Here is a 13,662-nt window from a genome sequence, read left to right as displayed (position 1 = left end):
CTTCTATCCAGTATCTTTGCCAAGAAAACCCTAAATGGCAACATGAAGAGTCAGACACAACTGAACAACTGAACTGGGGAGTCACTCTTTTATGACAAAGGATGGTTGGCCAGGTTAGAAAATCACTGCCCAGACCTGTTCCCCTTTTATGCCTTTGTGGTTCTCTTAACTCTGCTCACCTCCTCTTTGTGCTGTTCCATCTTCTCTGCAGCACTGAGCTTTCTTGTAGGTGAATCCTGCTGCAATGGATAATATTTCATCTTATCCAGGAGTCTCTGGTTTTCATTCTTGGGCTCCCTCAAACTGTCCTTTCTCCACCCCTCACTGAAGAACAATGTCCCAGCAATCAGGAAGTACCAGCCACCCAAGTTGCTCACACTTCTCACCCTAAATGACAGTCCCATATTTCACCCAGTGAAGTCTTGGCCTCTTCTTATGAGTCCCTTTGACCTCTTCCACAAACTCTTGTAAAGACCATTGGAGCGAGATTGTTTGGAAAACTGACTGTTGTAACTTTCTTTTCTCAAGTCACTTCCTCACTCACATAGTAGGAATGAGATTAGATAGTATCTTACCCACTCCACCCATCCATTTCTCTTTTGGTGTTCAAAACTAAACCAACCAACCAACCAACCAACCAATTAGCCAATTTCTTTTTTCTTTCTTTTTTTTTTTTAGTAAGGCAATTGGGGTTAAGTGACTTGTCCAGGGTCACACAGCTAGTAAGTGTTAAGTGTCTGAGGCCAGATTTGAACTCAGGTACTCCTGACTCCAGGGCCGGTGCTCTATCCACTGCGCCACCTAGCTGCCCCCCAATTAGCCAATTTCAAAGAGCTGGTGGGAAAAGATGGTTCCAAGGTCCAGGTGGTTTGGATTTCCTATGAAATCTATATTTTTAAAAGCATTCCCTAGATGAAGAAAGAAGTGACCTTTGACTCAATGAGTGCAACATGAAAGTGAAATCTGCTTTGGTAGGAGGATTGGTAGGGTTGGACACTGACCAGCAAGCCTAAGAATGAGCCTGGTTATGGGATTTTAGGTGTTAATTACTTGGGAGTGATGATGTTGTTCAGTCATTCAGTCCTGTCTGACTCTTCATGATTCCATGGAGCAGGGCATGGCAAGCCCTTCTATCCAGTATCTTTACCAAGGAAACCCCAGAAGGAGTCATGAAGAGTCAGACATGATCAAAATGACTGAACTGGGGAGTGATACCTCTGTGACAGAGGATGGGTGGCTATATTATAGAAGGATTGTTCATAACTGTCTCTTCACTATTGTGATGCTCTTGGGTCTGCTTACCTTTTCTTCCTGTTGTTGGATCTTCTCACCACTAGAGACCTTGATTGTGGTTGAGTCCAGTTCAGGTGAATAAGACTGTCCCTTATCTGGAACTCTCTGGTTGTCATCCTCAGGCTCATTCAACCCTTCTCTCTCCTACCCACCATTGAAGAACAAAACCCCAGATATCAGGAATTATTTGTCTATAACCATAGGACTATAGGTGGTCAGGCACACCTATATCTCTCAGCCATTGTCCCAAACTTCATCCTTTGAAATTTTGGCCTGTTCTTATCAACTACAACCTCTTGCAAAAGTTCAAAAAGTGACTTTGACTTTCTTTTACCCCACTTCCTCATTCATATAGTTGGAAGCGGGGCAGGTAGCCTCTTGTCCTTCTCTTACCCTCTCCTCATTTCTCCTTTAGTTCTTTTTCAATTGTTAATTGTTCAATTCAGCTCTAAGATAACCAAGTAAGCAAGCAGCTACCGATCTCATAGAGCAGGTGGGAAGAGGTGTTGTCCCGGTTCAGGGAGTTTGGAGCTATTAGGAAACCTATATTTTTAAAAGCACTCCCTACGTAGAGAAATAAGGGACTTTTGCCTCAGTGAGTATGATATTGAAGTGAAACCAAGCTTTGTTAGGAGGATACGAGGGGTTAGATGTTGACCAGGAAGCCCAAGAATGAGGTTTCTCATGTGATTATAGCCATTCATTCCTTACTAATTAGGTATACCTGTGTGATAAAAGATGGGTGGCTTCATTATAGAACGACTGTTCAAAACTGTCCCCCTACCCACTACTGTCCTGCTCTTAATTCTGCTCACCTTTTCTTCCTGCTGTTGAATCTTCTCTCCAGAACTGAGCTTTCTTGGAGATGAGTCCTGTTTTGATGGATGATATTGCATCTTATCCTGGTGCATCTGATGCTCATCCTCAGACTCATATAATCTGTCCTCCTACTCATCATGGAAGAGCAAAGCCCCAATATCAGGAATTAGCTCTCACTTAAAATACTCACCCCAATTACTTTGAGCCCTAGTTCCATACTTCATCCTGTGACATCTTGGAGTCTTCTCATCAATCTCTTACAAAGAACTTTTTTCTTTTGCAGGGCATTGTGGGTTAAGTGACTTGCCCAGGGTCACACAACTGGTAAATGTCAAGTGTCTGAGGTCAGATTTGAATTCAGGTCCTTGTGAATCCAGGGCCAGTGCTTTATCCACTGTGGTATCTTACAAAGAACTTTGACATGAGTGTGGTTGTAAATCTGACTTTCTTTACTTTCTTTTTCCTCATTTCTTCACTTACATAGCAGCATAGACTCCAGCCCCCTCCCTGAACTGACACCCATTTTTTCCTTTGTTTTTCAAGTGTAAGCCATCCAACCAACCAATCAGTTTGCTAACCTCAAAAAAGAATAGGGAAAGTATACTGCTAAGGTTCAAGTTTTTTTTGTGTCATATAAATCTATATTTTTAAAAGCATTCACTATATAAAGACAGAAGTGACCTTTGTTTCTTTGAATTTTACATGAAAATGAAATCTGGATTTGGTATGAGGAGAGCTAGTTTAGGGTACAGACCAGCACTGAGCTTTCTGGGAGATGAGTGCTGTTTTGATGGACGATATTGCATCTTATCCAGGTGTCTGCTGTTCATCCTCTGACTCATATAATCTGTTCTCCTCATCATGGAAGAACCTGTCACCTAAAATGCTCCCAGCTACCCCCCGATCCACAGTCACACACTTCATCCTGCGATGTTTTGGCCTATTCTCAGTGATCTCTTTGACCCCTACAAACACTTGCAAATAACACTGATGAGAGCTGGGTGGTAAAACTGACTGACTGGACTTTCTTATTTTCCTCACTCACATAAAAGGAAGCTCCACAGGTTGTTTTCTCCCCTCTACTCCCACTAGCTTTCCCCCATTGTTTTCCAGAGATAAATGACCTAACCAAGTAAACCATTAGCCAATCTCAAAGAGGAGGTGGAAAAAGGTAGAGCATTGGTCAAGGTTGTTTGTCCTTAGAAATCCCTATTTTTAAAAGCATTCCCCACATGGATGAAGAAATGACTTTTGCCTCAGTGAGTGTGACATGAAAGTGCAGTCTGGAATTGGTAGGAGGAAAGACAGATTAGGTTGTCAAGCAGCAATCCTAGGATGGACCTCAGTCATTGGATTTTAGGTGTTAGTTTCTTGGGTAGAGATACATCTGTGATAAAGGATGGGTGTCCTCTATTCCAGAATGACTGTCCAGAGCTGTCTCCCTCCCTCCCACTGTCCTGCTCTTGACCCTGCTCACCATTTCTTCCTGCTGTTGCATCTTCTCTGCAGCACTGAGCTTTCTGGGAGATGAGTCCCGTTTTGATGGATGATATTTTGTCTTATCCCGATGTCTCTCGTGTTCATCCACTGGCTCATACAGTCTGTCCTACTCATCATGGAAGACCAAAGCACAAACATCAAAAACCTATCACCTAAAATGCTCCAAGCTATGCCCCCCGAGCCACAGTCACACACTTCATCCTGTGATGTCTTGGCCTGAGTGAGTGTGACATGAAAATGAAATCTGGATTTGGTATGGGGAGAGGTACATAGGAGTACTGACTACCAATCCTAGGGTGGACCTCGGTCATTGGATTCTAGGTGTTAGTTACTTAGTGGGTAGTGCTACATCTGTGACAAAGGATGGGTGCCCTTCATTCCAGAATGACTGTCCACAACGGTCTCCCTCCCCCACCACTGTCCTGCTCTTGACCCTGCTCACCATTTCTTCCTGCTGTTGCATCTTCTCTGCAGAACTGAGCTTTCTGGGAGATGAGTCCCGTTTTGATGGATGATATTTTGTCTTATCCCGATGTCTCTCATGTTCATCCACTGGCTCATACAATGTGTCCTCCTACTTGTCAAGGAAGATCAAAGCACAAACATCAGGAACCTGTCACCTAAAATGCTCACAGCTACCTCCTGAGTCACAGTCACACACTTCATCCTGTGACGTCTAGGCCCATTCTCAGCAATCTCTTTAACCTTTTGACATAATCTTGCAAAAAATATTGATGTGAGTTGGGTAGTAAATCTGACTGATTGGACTTTCTTTTTTCTCCCTTCCTCACTCATATAGTAGGAATCTCCTTAGGGTGTTTCCTCCTCCCTAATCCAACATCCTTTTCCATTGTTTTCCAGGGACAAATTATCTAACCAATCAACCAGTTAGCCAACCTCAAAGAAGAGATGGGAAAAGGAAGAGAATTGGTCAAGATTGTTTCTCTTAAGAAATTCCTATTTTTTCATTTTAATTTATTTTTTATTTTATTATTATTATTTTTTTAGTGAGGCAATTGGGGTTAAGTGACTTGCCCAGGGTCACACAGCTAATAAGTGTTAAGTGTCTGAGGCCAGATTTGAACTCAGGTACTCCTGACTCCAGGGCTGGTGCTCTATCCACTGCGCCACCTAGCTGCTCCAGAAATTCCTATTTTTAAAAGCATTCCCCACATGGAGAAGTGACTTTTGTGTCTTTGAATGTGACATGAAAGTAAAATGTGAATTTGATATGAGGATGGGTAGGGTAGAGTGCTGACCAGCAATCCTAGGATGGACCTCAGTCTTTGGATTTTAGGTGTTAGTTACTTGGGTAGAGATACATCTGTGACAAAGGATGGGTGTCCTCTATTCCAGAATGACTGTCCAGAGCTGTCTCCCTCCCTCCCACTGTCCTGCTCTTGACCCTGCTCACCATTTCTTCCTGCTGTTGCATCTTCTTCTCTGCAGCACTGAGCTTTCTGGGAGATGAGTCCCGTTTCGATGGATGATATTTTGTCTTATCCCGATGTCTCTGGTGTTCATCCACTGGCTCATACAGTCTGTCCTCCTACTCATCATGGAAGACCAAAGCACAAACATCAAAAACCTGTCACCTAAAATGCTCCAAGCTACCCCCCTGAGCCACAGTCACACACTTCATCCTGTGATGTCTTGGCCTCAGTGAGTGTGACATGAAAGTGAAATGTGGATTTGGTATAAGGAGAGAGATTAGGTTGCCAACCAGCAATTCTAGGATGGACTTCAGTAAGGAATCTGTCACCTAAAATGCTCCCAGTTACTCCCCTGAGCTACACACTTCATCCTGTGAAGTCTTGGCCTATTCTCATCTATCTCTTTGATATCTTTACAAATTCTTTCAAATAACATTGCCACGAGTTGCACTGTAAAACTGACTGACTGGACTTTCTTTTTTTCTTTACTTCTGTAGTAGGATTTTCCATAGGTTGTTTTCTCCCTTCTACTCCCACATCCTTATTGTTTTCCAGGGATAAATTATCTAACTAATCAACTAGTTATCAAGCCTCAAAGAAGAGGAAGGAAAACAAAGAGCATTGGTCAAAGCTGTTTGTCCTAAGAAATCACTATTTAAAAAAAATTATATTTTGAATTTTATTTTTACCCAAATTACATGTAAAAACAAATTTTTACATTGATTTAAAAAACTTTGTGTTCCAAATTTTCTTCCTCTCTTCCTCTTCACCCCCCCTTAAGAACTTAAGCATTTTGATATAAGTTATACATGTGTAGTCATGTAAAACATTTCCACATTAGTCAGGTAGTGAAAGAAAACAGACAAAAAACTTTAGAAAAAGGAACCCAAAAATTATGCTTCAATTTGTATTCAGGTACCATCAATTCTTTCTCTGTTGATGGATTGCATTCATCATAAATCATTCAGAGTTGTCTTGGATCATTGGATCATTGCTGAAAATAACTAAGGCATTTACAACAGATCATCTTACAATATTTCTGTTATTTTGTATACAGTACATTTCACTTTGCATCAGTCTTTCCAGGTTTTTCTGATAGCATCCTGCTCATCATTTCTTATAGCACAATAGGGTTCCATCATCCCATAATTTGTTCAGTCATTTCCCAATTGATGGGCATCTTCCCAATTTCAAATTCAATTAAAAAAATCTCTTTTTGGATACCAACCTAGTAATGGTATTACTAGGTCAAAGAATATGCATGGTTTTATAGCCCTTTGGACAAAGTTCCAAATTGTTCTACAGAATGTTTGAATCAGTTTACAACTTTAACAACAGTGTATTAATGTCTCATTTCGCCCATATCCCCCACAACATTTGTCATTTTCCTCTGCTGTCCTATTATTATCCAATCCAATAAGGATGAGGTAGTACTCCAGAATTGTTTAGACCTGCATCTCTCCAATCAATAGTGAGTTAATGCATTTTTATATGGCTGTAGATAGCTTTGATTATTTCATTTTAGAACTTCATATCTTTTGATCATCTATCATTTGGGGAATGGCTCTTATTTTAACGAATTTGACTCAGTTCTCTATGTGTTTGAGAAATGAGGCCTGTTAGACAAAATTACTTCAAATTTTTCTTTCAGCCTTCTATCTTATTCCTTCCCCTGACATTGACTCAATTTTCTATCTTCTTTCACCCTATTCCTTCTCAAAAGTATTTTGCTTCTGACTTCCCTCTCCCCCAACATAAAGGGATGATATCTTAAAAAAAATTAAGGGGTTAGAGGAATGCACTGGTAGAAAGGCAAAGGGAGAGTTGGAATGGAGCAAGGTATCTTACATAAAAGAAGCAAGAAAAAACTTATGGAGTTCAGGGGAAGATAGGGGAGGAGAGGGGGAGTGAATGAGCCTTACTCTCATCAGAATTGGCTCAAAGAGGGAACAACATACACACTTAATTGGGTATAGTAATCTATCTTCCCCTGCAGGAAAGTAGAAGGGGAAGGGGATGGGGGTATGAAAGAAGGGAGGTGTATTTTGATATTCTTTTTCATCATAGAAACTTTTAGGTTCAGCATTTTTTCCACTTTGCTCATTTTTCAGCCTATTTCTTGACTTTTAACTTTTTGTTAAAGTGGGGCACAGCTTCCAGGGTGGAGGGTGCACTGTCCCAAGCTTCAGGGGGTTTGAGCACCTGTTCTCTGAGATACTTCTAGGAATTTGTAAGTCCCTAGTTCCTCCAAGGTGGTACAATTCAAGGAGAGGCACATTCACTGCCCCCTTGTCCTGTGCTCTGGTCTGGAAGCAACCATAGTTCTGCTTCTCTGCCCTCCAACCCTGAACAGAATCCTGCTGTATTGTGACTGTAAGCCCCAGCATGCCTGCACCCCTCCCTTGCCTGGGCCACCATGCAAGACTTCAACCGGGACCTGAGCATGGGCAAAACACAGAATCATGCCTCAGCACCAGCAAAGACATCCCTGTAATCTCCCCCTGGCCAACCACTCGACCTCACCCTCCATGGGCTGAGTTTCAGAAGCAGCTGCTGTGGTAGCTGATTCAGAAGCTTTGAGGCCTGGATCACTGGCAATGCCTATGCTGGGGTTGGGTCTCTGCCAGTGCCATCTGCACAGGGCAGCATTTCACTCTCCCTCTGGTAGCACAGACCTTTCCTGCTGACCTTCTAGCTTGATTTTGGCTAGAAAATGATTTCACCTTGTCCTATTGTGGATTCTGCAGCTCCAGGAATTGCCTTATGGCATTATTTGAAGGTATTTGAAGGGACATTGTGGAGAGGTCAGGGCAATTACTACCTTTCCTCAACCATCTTGGGTCTGAACAGAGAAATCCCTATTTATTTTGAGGGGCAATGACTTGCCCAGTGTCACACAGCTAGTAAGTGTCAAGTGTCTGAGGCTGGCTTTGAACTCAGGTTCTCCTGAATCCAGGGCCGGTGCATAACAACTGTGCCACCTAGCTGCCCCTGAAATACCTATTTTTATTTTATTTTATTATTTATTTGTTTATTGCAGGGCAATAAGGTTTAAATGACTTGCCCAGGGTCATACAGCTAGTAAGTATCAAGTGTCTGAGGCTGGATTTGAACTCAGGTCCTCCTGAATCCAATGCCAGTGCTCTATCCACTGTGCCAACTAGCTGCCCCCAAAATACCTATTTTTTTTGTGGGGCAATGGGGGTTAAGTGACTTGCCCAGGGTCACACAGCTAGTAAGTGTCAAGTGTCTGAGGCTGGATTTCAACTCAGGTTCTCCTGAATCCAGGTCCGGTGCTTTATCCACTGTGCCACCTAGCCGCCTCCTGAAATACCTATTTTTAAAAGCATTCCCCACATGACGAAAGAAGTGACTGCTGCCTGAGTGAGTGTGACATGAAAATGAAATCTGGATTTGGTATGGGGAGAGGTAGATAGGAGTACTGACTACCAATCCTAGGGTGGACCTCGGTCATTGGATTCTAGGTGTTAGTTACTTAGTGGGTAGTGGTACATCTGTGACAAAGGATGGGTGCCCTTCATTCCAGAATGTCTGTCCACAACGGTCTCCCTCCCCCACCACTGTCCTGCTCTTGACCCTGCTCACCATTTCTTCCTGCTGTTGCGCCTTCTTTGCAGCACTGAGCTTTCTGGGAGATGAGTCCCGTTTTGATGGGTGGTATTGCGTCTTATCCCGATGTCTCTCATGTTCATCCTCTGGCTCATACAGTCTGTCCTCCTACTTGTCAAGGAAGATCAAAGCACAAACATCAGGAACCTGTCACCTAAAATGCTCACAGCTACCTCCTGAGTCACAGTCACACACTTCATCATGTGACGTCTAGGCCCATTCTCAGCAATCTCTTTAACCTTTTGACATAATCTTGCAAAAAATATTGATGTGAGTTGGGTAGTAAATCTGACTGATTGGACTTTCTTTTTTCTCCCTTCCTCACTCATGTAGTAGGAATCTCCTTAGGGTGTTTCCTCCTCTCTAATCCCACATCTTTTTCCATTGTTTTCCAGGGACAAATTATCTAACCAATCAACCAGTTAGCCAACCTCAAAGAGGAGATGGGAAAAGGTAGAGAATTGGTCGAGGTTGTTTGTCTTAAGACATTCCTATTTTTAAAAGTATTCCCCACATGGAGAAGTGACTTTTGTGTCTTTGAATGTGACATGAAAGTAAAATGTGAATTTGATATGAGGATGGGTAGGGTAGAGTGCTGACCAGCAATCCTAGGATGGACCTCAGTCTTTGGACTTTAGGTGTTAGTTACTTGGGTAGAGATACATCTGTGACAAAGGATGGGTGTCCTCTATTCCAGAATGACTGTCCAGAGCTGACTCCTCTTCCCACCACTGTGCTGCTCTTGACCCTGCTCACCATTTCTTCCTGCTGTTGCATCTTCTTCTCTGCAGCACTGAGCTTTCTGGGAGATGAGTCCCGTTTCGATGGATGATATTTTGTCTTATCCCGATGTCTCTGGTGTTCATCCTCTGGCTCATACAGTCTGTCCTCCTACTCATCATGGAAGACCAAAGCACAAACATCAAAAACCTGTCACCTAAAATGCTCCAAGCTACCCCCCTGAGCCACAGTCACACACTTCATCCTGTGATGTCTTGGCCTCAGTGAGTGTGACATGAAAGTGAAATGTGGATTTGGTATAAGGAGAGAGATTAGGTTGCCAACCAGCAATTCTAGGATGGACTTCAGTAAGGAATCTGTCACCTAAAATGCTCCCAGTTACTCCCCTGAGCTACACACTTCATCCTGTGAAGTCTTGGCCTATTTTCATCTATCTCTTTGATATCTTTACAAATTCTTTCAAATAACATTGCCACGAGTTTCATTGTAAAACTGACTGACTGGAATTTCTTTTTTTCCTTACTCCCATAGTAGGATTTTCCATAGGTTGTTTTCTCCCTTCTACTCCCACATCCTTATTGTTTTCCAGGGATAAATTATCTAACTAATCAACTAGTTATCAAGCCTCAAAGAAGAGGAAGGAAAACAAAGAGCATTGGTCAAAGCTGTTTGTCCTAAGAAATCACTATTTAAAAAAAATTATATTTTGAATTTTATTTTTACCCAAATTACATGTAAAAACAAACTTTTACATTGATTTAAAAAACTTTGTGTTCCAAATTTTCTTCCTCTCTTCCTCTTCACCCCCCCTTAAGAACTTAAGCATTTTGATATAAGTTATACATGTGTAGTCATGTAAAACATTTCCACATTAGTCAGGTAGTGAAAGAAAACAGACAAAAAACTTTAGAAAAAGGAACCCAAAAATTATGCTTCAATTTGTATTCAGGTACCATCAATTCTTTCTCTGTTGATGGATTGCATTCATCATAAATCATTCAGAGTTGTCTTGGATCATTGGATCATTGCTGAAAATAACTAAGGCATTTACAACAGATCATCTTACAATATTTCTGTTATTTTGTATACAGTACATTTCACTTTGCATCAGTCTTTCCAGGTTTTTCTGATAGCATCCTGCTCATCATTTCTTATAGCACAATAGGGTTCCATCATCCCATAATTTGTTCAGTCATTTCCCAATTGATGGGCATCTTCCCAATTTCAAATTCAATTAAAAAAATCTCTTTTTGGATACCAACCTAGTAATGGTATTACTAGGTCAAAGAATATGCATGGTTTTATAGCCCTTTGGACAAAGTTCCAAATTGTTCTACAGAATGTTTGAATCAGTTTACAACTTTAACAACAGTGTATTAATGTCTCATTTCGCCCATATCCCCCACAACATTTGTCATTTTCCTCTGCTGTCCTATTATTATCCAATCCAATAAGGATGAGGTAGTACTCCAGAATTGTTTAGACCTGCATCTCTCCAATCAATAGTGAGTTAATGCATTTTTATATGGCTGTAGATAGCTTTGATTATTTCATTTTAGAACTTCATATCTTTTGATCATCTATCATTTGGGGAATGGCTCTTATTTTAACGAATTTGACTCAGTTCTCTATGTGTTTGAGAAATGAGGCCTGTTAGACAAAATTACTTCAAATTTTTCTTTCAGCCTTCTATCTTATTCCTTCCCCTGACATTGACTCAATTTTCTATCTTCTTTCACCCTATTCCTTCTCAAAAGTATTTTGCTTCTGACTTCCCTCTCCCCCAATATAAAGGGATGATATCTTAAAAAAAATTAAGGGGTTAGAGGAATGCACTGGTAGAAAGGCAAAGGGAGAGTTGGAATGGAGCAAGGTATCTTACATAAAAGAAGCAAGAAAAAACTTATGGAGTTCAGGGGAAGATAGGGGAGGAGAGGGGGAGTGAATGAGCCTTACTCTCATCAGAATTGGCTCAAAGAGGGAACAACATACACACTTAATTGGGTATAGTAATCTATCTTCCCCTGCAGGAAAGTAGAAGGGGAAGGGGATGGGGGTATGAAAGAAGGGAGGTGTATTTTGATATTCTTTTTCATCATAGAAACTTTTAGGTTCAGCATTTTTTCCACTTTGCTCATTTTTCAGCCTATTTCTTGACTTTTAACTTTTTGTTAAAGTGGGGCACAGCTTCCAGGGTGGAGGGTGCACTGTCCCAAGCTTCAGGGGGTTTGAGCACCTGTTCTCTGAGATACTTCTAGGAATTTGTAAGTCCCTAGTTCCTCCAAGGTGGTACAATTCAAGGAGAGGCACATTCACTGCCCCCTTGTCCTGTGCTCTGGTCTGGAAGCAACCATAGTTCTGCTTCTCTGCCCTCCAACCCTGAACAGAATCCTGCTGTATTGTGACTGTAAGCCCCAGCATGCCTGCACCCCTCCCTTGCCTGGGCCACCATGCAAGACTTCAACCGGGACCTGAGCATGGGCAAAACACAGAATCATGCCTCAGCACCAGCAAAGACATCCCTGTAATCTCCCCCTGGCCAACCACTCGACCTCACCCTCCATGGGCTGAGTTTCAGAAGCAGCTGCTGTGGTAGCTGATTCAGAAGCTTTGAGGCCTGGATCACTGGCAATGCCTATGCTGGGGTTGGGTCTCTGCCAGTGCCATCTGCACAGGGCAGCATTTCACTCTCCCTCTGGTAGCACAGACCTTTCCTGCTGACCTTCTAGCTTGATTTTGGCTAGAAAATGATTTCACCTTGTCCTATTGTGGATTCTGCAGCTCCAGGAATTGCCTTATGGCATTATTTGAAGGTATTTGAAGGGACATTGTGGAGAGGTCAGGGCAATTACTACCTTTCCTCAACCATCTTGGGTCTGAACAGAGAAATCCCTATTTATTTTGAGGGGCAATGACTTGCCCAGTGTCACACAGCTAGTAAGTGTCAAGTGTCTGAGGCTGGCTTTGAACTCAGGTTCTCCTGAATCCAGGGCCGGTGCATAACAACTGTGCCACCTAGCTGCCCCTGAAATACCTATTTTTATTTTATTTTATTATTTATTTGTTTATTGCAGGGCAATAAGGTTTAAATGACTTGCCCAGGGTCATACAGCTAGTAAGTATCAAGTGTCTGAGGCTGGATTTGAACTCAGGTCCTCCTGAATCCAATGCCAGTGCTCTATCCACTGTGCCAACTAGCTGCCCCCAAAATACCTATTTTTTTTGTGGGGCAATGGGGGTTAAGTGACTTGCCCAGGGTCACACAGCTAGTAAGTGTCAAGTGTCTGAGGCTGGATTTCAACTCAGGTTCTCCTGAATCCAGGTCCGGTGCTTTATCCACTGTGCCACCTAGCCGCCTCCTGAAATACCTATTTTTAAAAGCATTCCCCACATGACGAAAGAAGTGACTGCTGCCTGAGTGAGTGTGACATGAAAATGAAATCTGGATTTGGTATGGGGAGAGGTAGATAGGAGTACTGACTACCAATCCTAGGGTGGACCTCGGTCATTGGATTCTAGGTGTTAGTTACTTAGTGGGTAGTGGTACATCTGTGACAAAGGATGGGTGCCCTTCATTCCAGAATGTCTGTCCACAACGGTCTCCCTCCCCCACCACTGTCCTGCTCTTGACCCTGCTCACCATTTCTTCCTGCTGTTGCGCCTTCTTTGCAGCACTGAGCTTTCTGGGAGATGAGTCCCGTTTTGATGGGTGGTATTGCGTCTTATCCCGATGTCTCTCATGTTCATCCTCTGGCTCATACAGTCTGTCCTCCTACTTGTCAAGGAAGATCAAAGCACAAACATCAGGAACCTGTCACCTAAAATGCTCACAGCTACCTCCTGAGTCACAGTCACACACTTCATCCTGTGAAGTCTAGGCCCATTCTCAGCAATCTCTTTAACCTTTTGGCATAATCTTGCAAAAAATAATGATGTGAGTTGGTTAGTAAATCTGACTGATTGGACTTTCTTTTTTCTCCCTTCCTCACTCATGTAGTAGGAATCTCCTTAGGGTGTTTCCTCCTCTCTAATCCCACATCTTTTTCCATTGTTTTCCAGGGACAAATTATCTAACCAATCAACCAGTTAGCCAACCTCAGAGAGGAGATGGGAAAAGGTAGAGAATTGGTCAAGGTTGTTTGTCTTAAGACATTCCTATTTTTAAAAGCATTCCCCACATGGAGAAGTGACTTTTGTGTCTTTGAATGTGACATGAAAGTAAAATGTGAATTTGATATGAGGATGG

The 13,662-nt window shown here is 42.3% G+C and overlaps 1 protein-coding gene across 1 annotated transcript in view; it reads right to left on the bottom strand.

Annotated features, from left to right (window-relative positions):
- The window catches only part of PMFBP1 (polyamine modulated factor 1 binding protein 1), a 266,935-nt gene that overhangs the window by 36,480 nt on the left and 216,793 nt on the right, over window positions 1-13,662 (bottom strand). The window contains exons 29-36 of the mRNA XM_043981207.1: window positions 13,057-13,188; window positions 9,432-9,566; window positions 8,652-8,783; window positions 5,027-5,161; window positions 4,055-4,186; window positions 3,590-3,718; window positions 2,109-2,240; window positions 1,303-1,437 (exon numbers count right to left, since the gene is read on the bottom strand). Of these exons, the coding sequence (XP_043837142.1) occupies window positions 1,303-1,437; window positions 2,109-2,240; window positions 3,590-3,718; window positions 4,055-4,186; window positions 5,027-5,161; window positions 8,652-8,783; window positions 9,432-9,566; window positions 13,057-13,188 (1,062 nt within the window). The remainder of the gene's footprint in view (window positions 1-1,302; window positions 1,438-2,108; window positions 2,241-3,589; window positions 3,719-4,054; window positions 4,187-5,026; window positions 5,162-8,651; window positions 8,784-9,431; window positions 9,567-13,056; window positions 13,189-13,662) is intronic.

The sequence above is a fragment of the Dromiciops gliroides genome, chromosome 2 (assembly GCF_019393635.1).
Source record: "Dromiciops gliroides isolate mDroGli1 chromosome 2, mDroGli1.pri, whole genome shotgun sequence".
Taxonomy (NCBI): Eukaryota; Metazoa; Chordata; class Mammalia; order Microbiotheria; family Microbiotheriidae; genus Dromiciops; species Dromiciops gliroides.
Note: the sequence above shows the minus strand (reverse complement) of the source record. Positions and strands in the feature narration are given on the sequence as shown.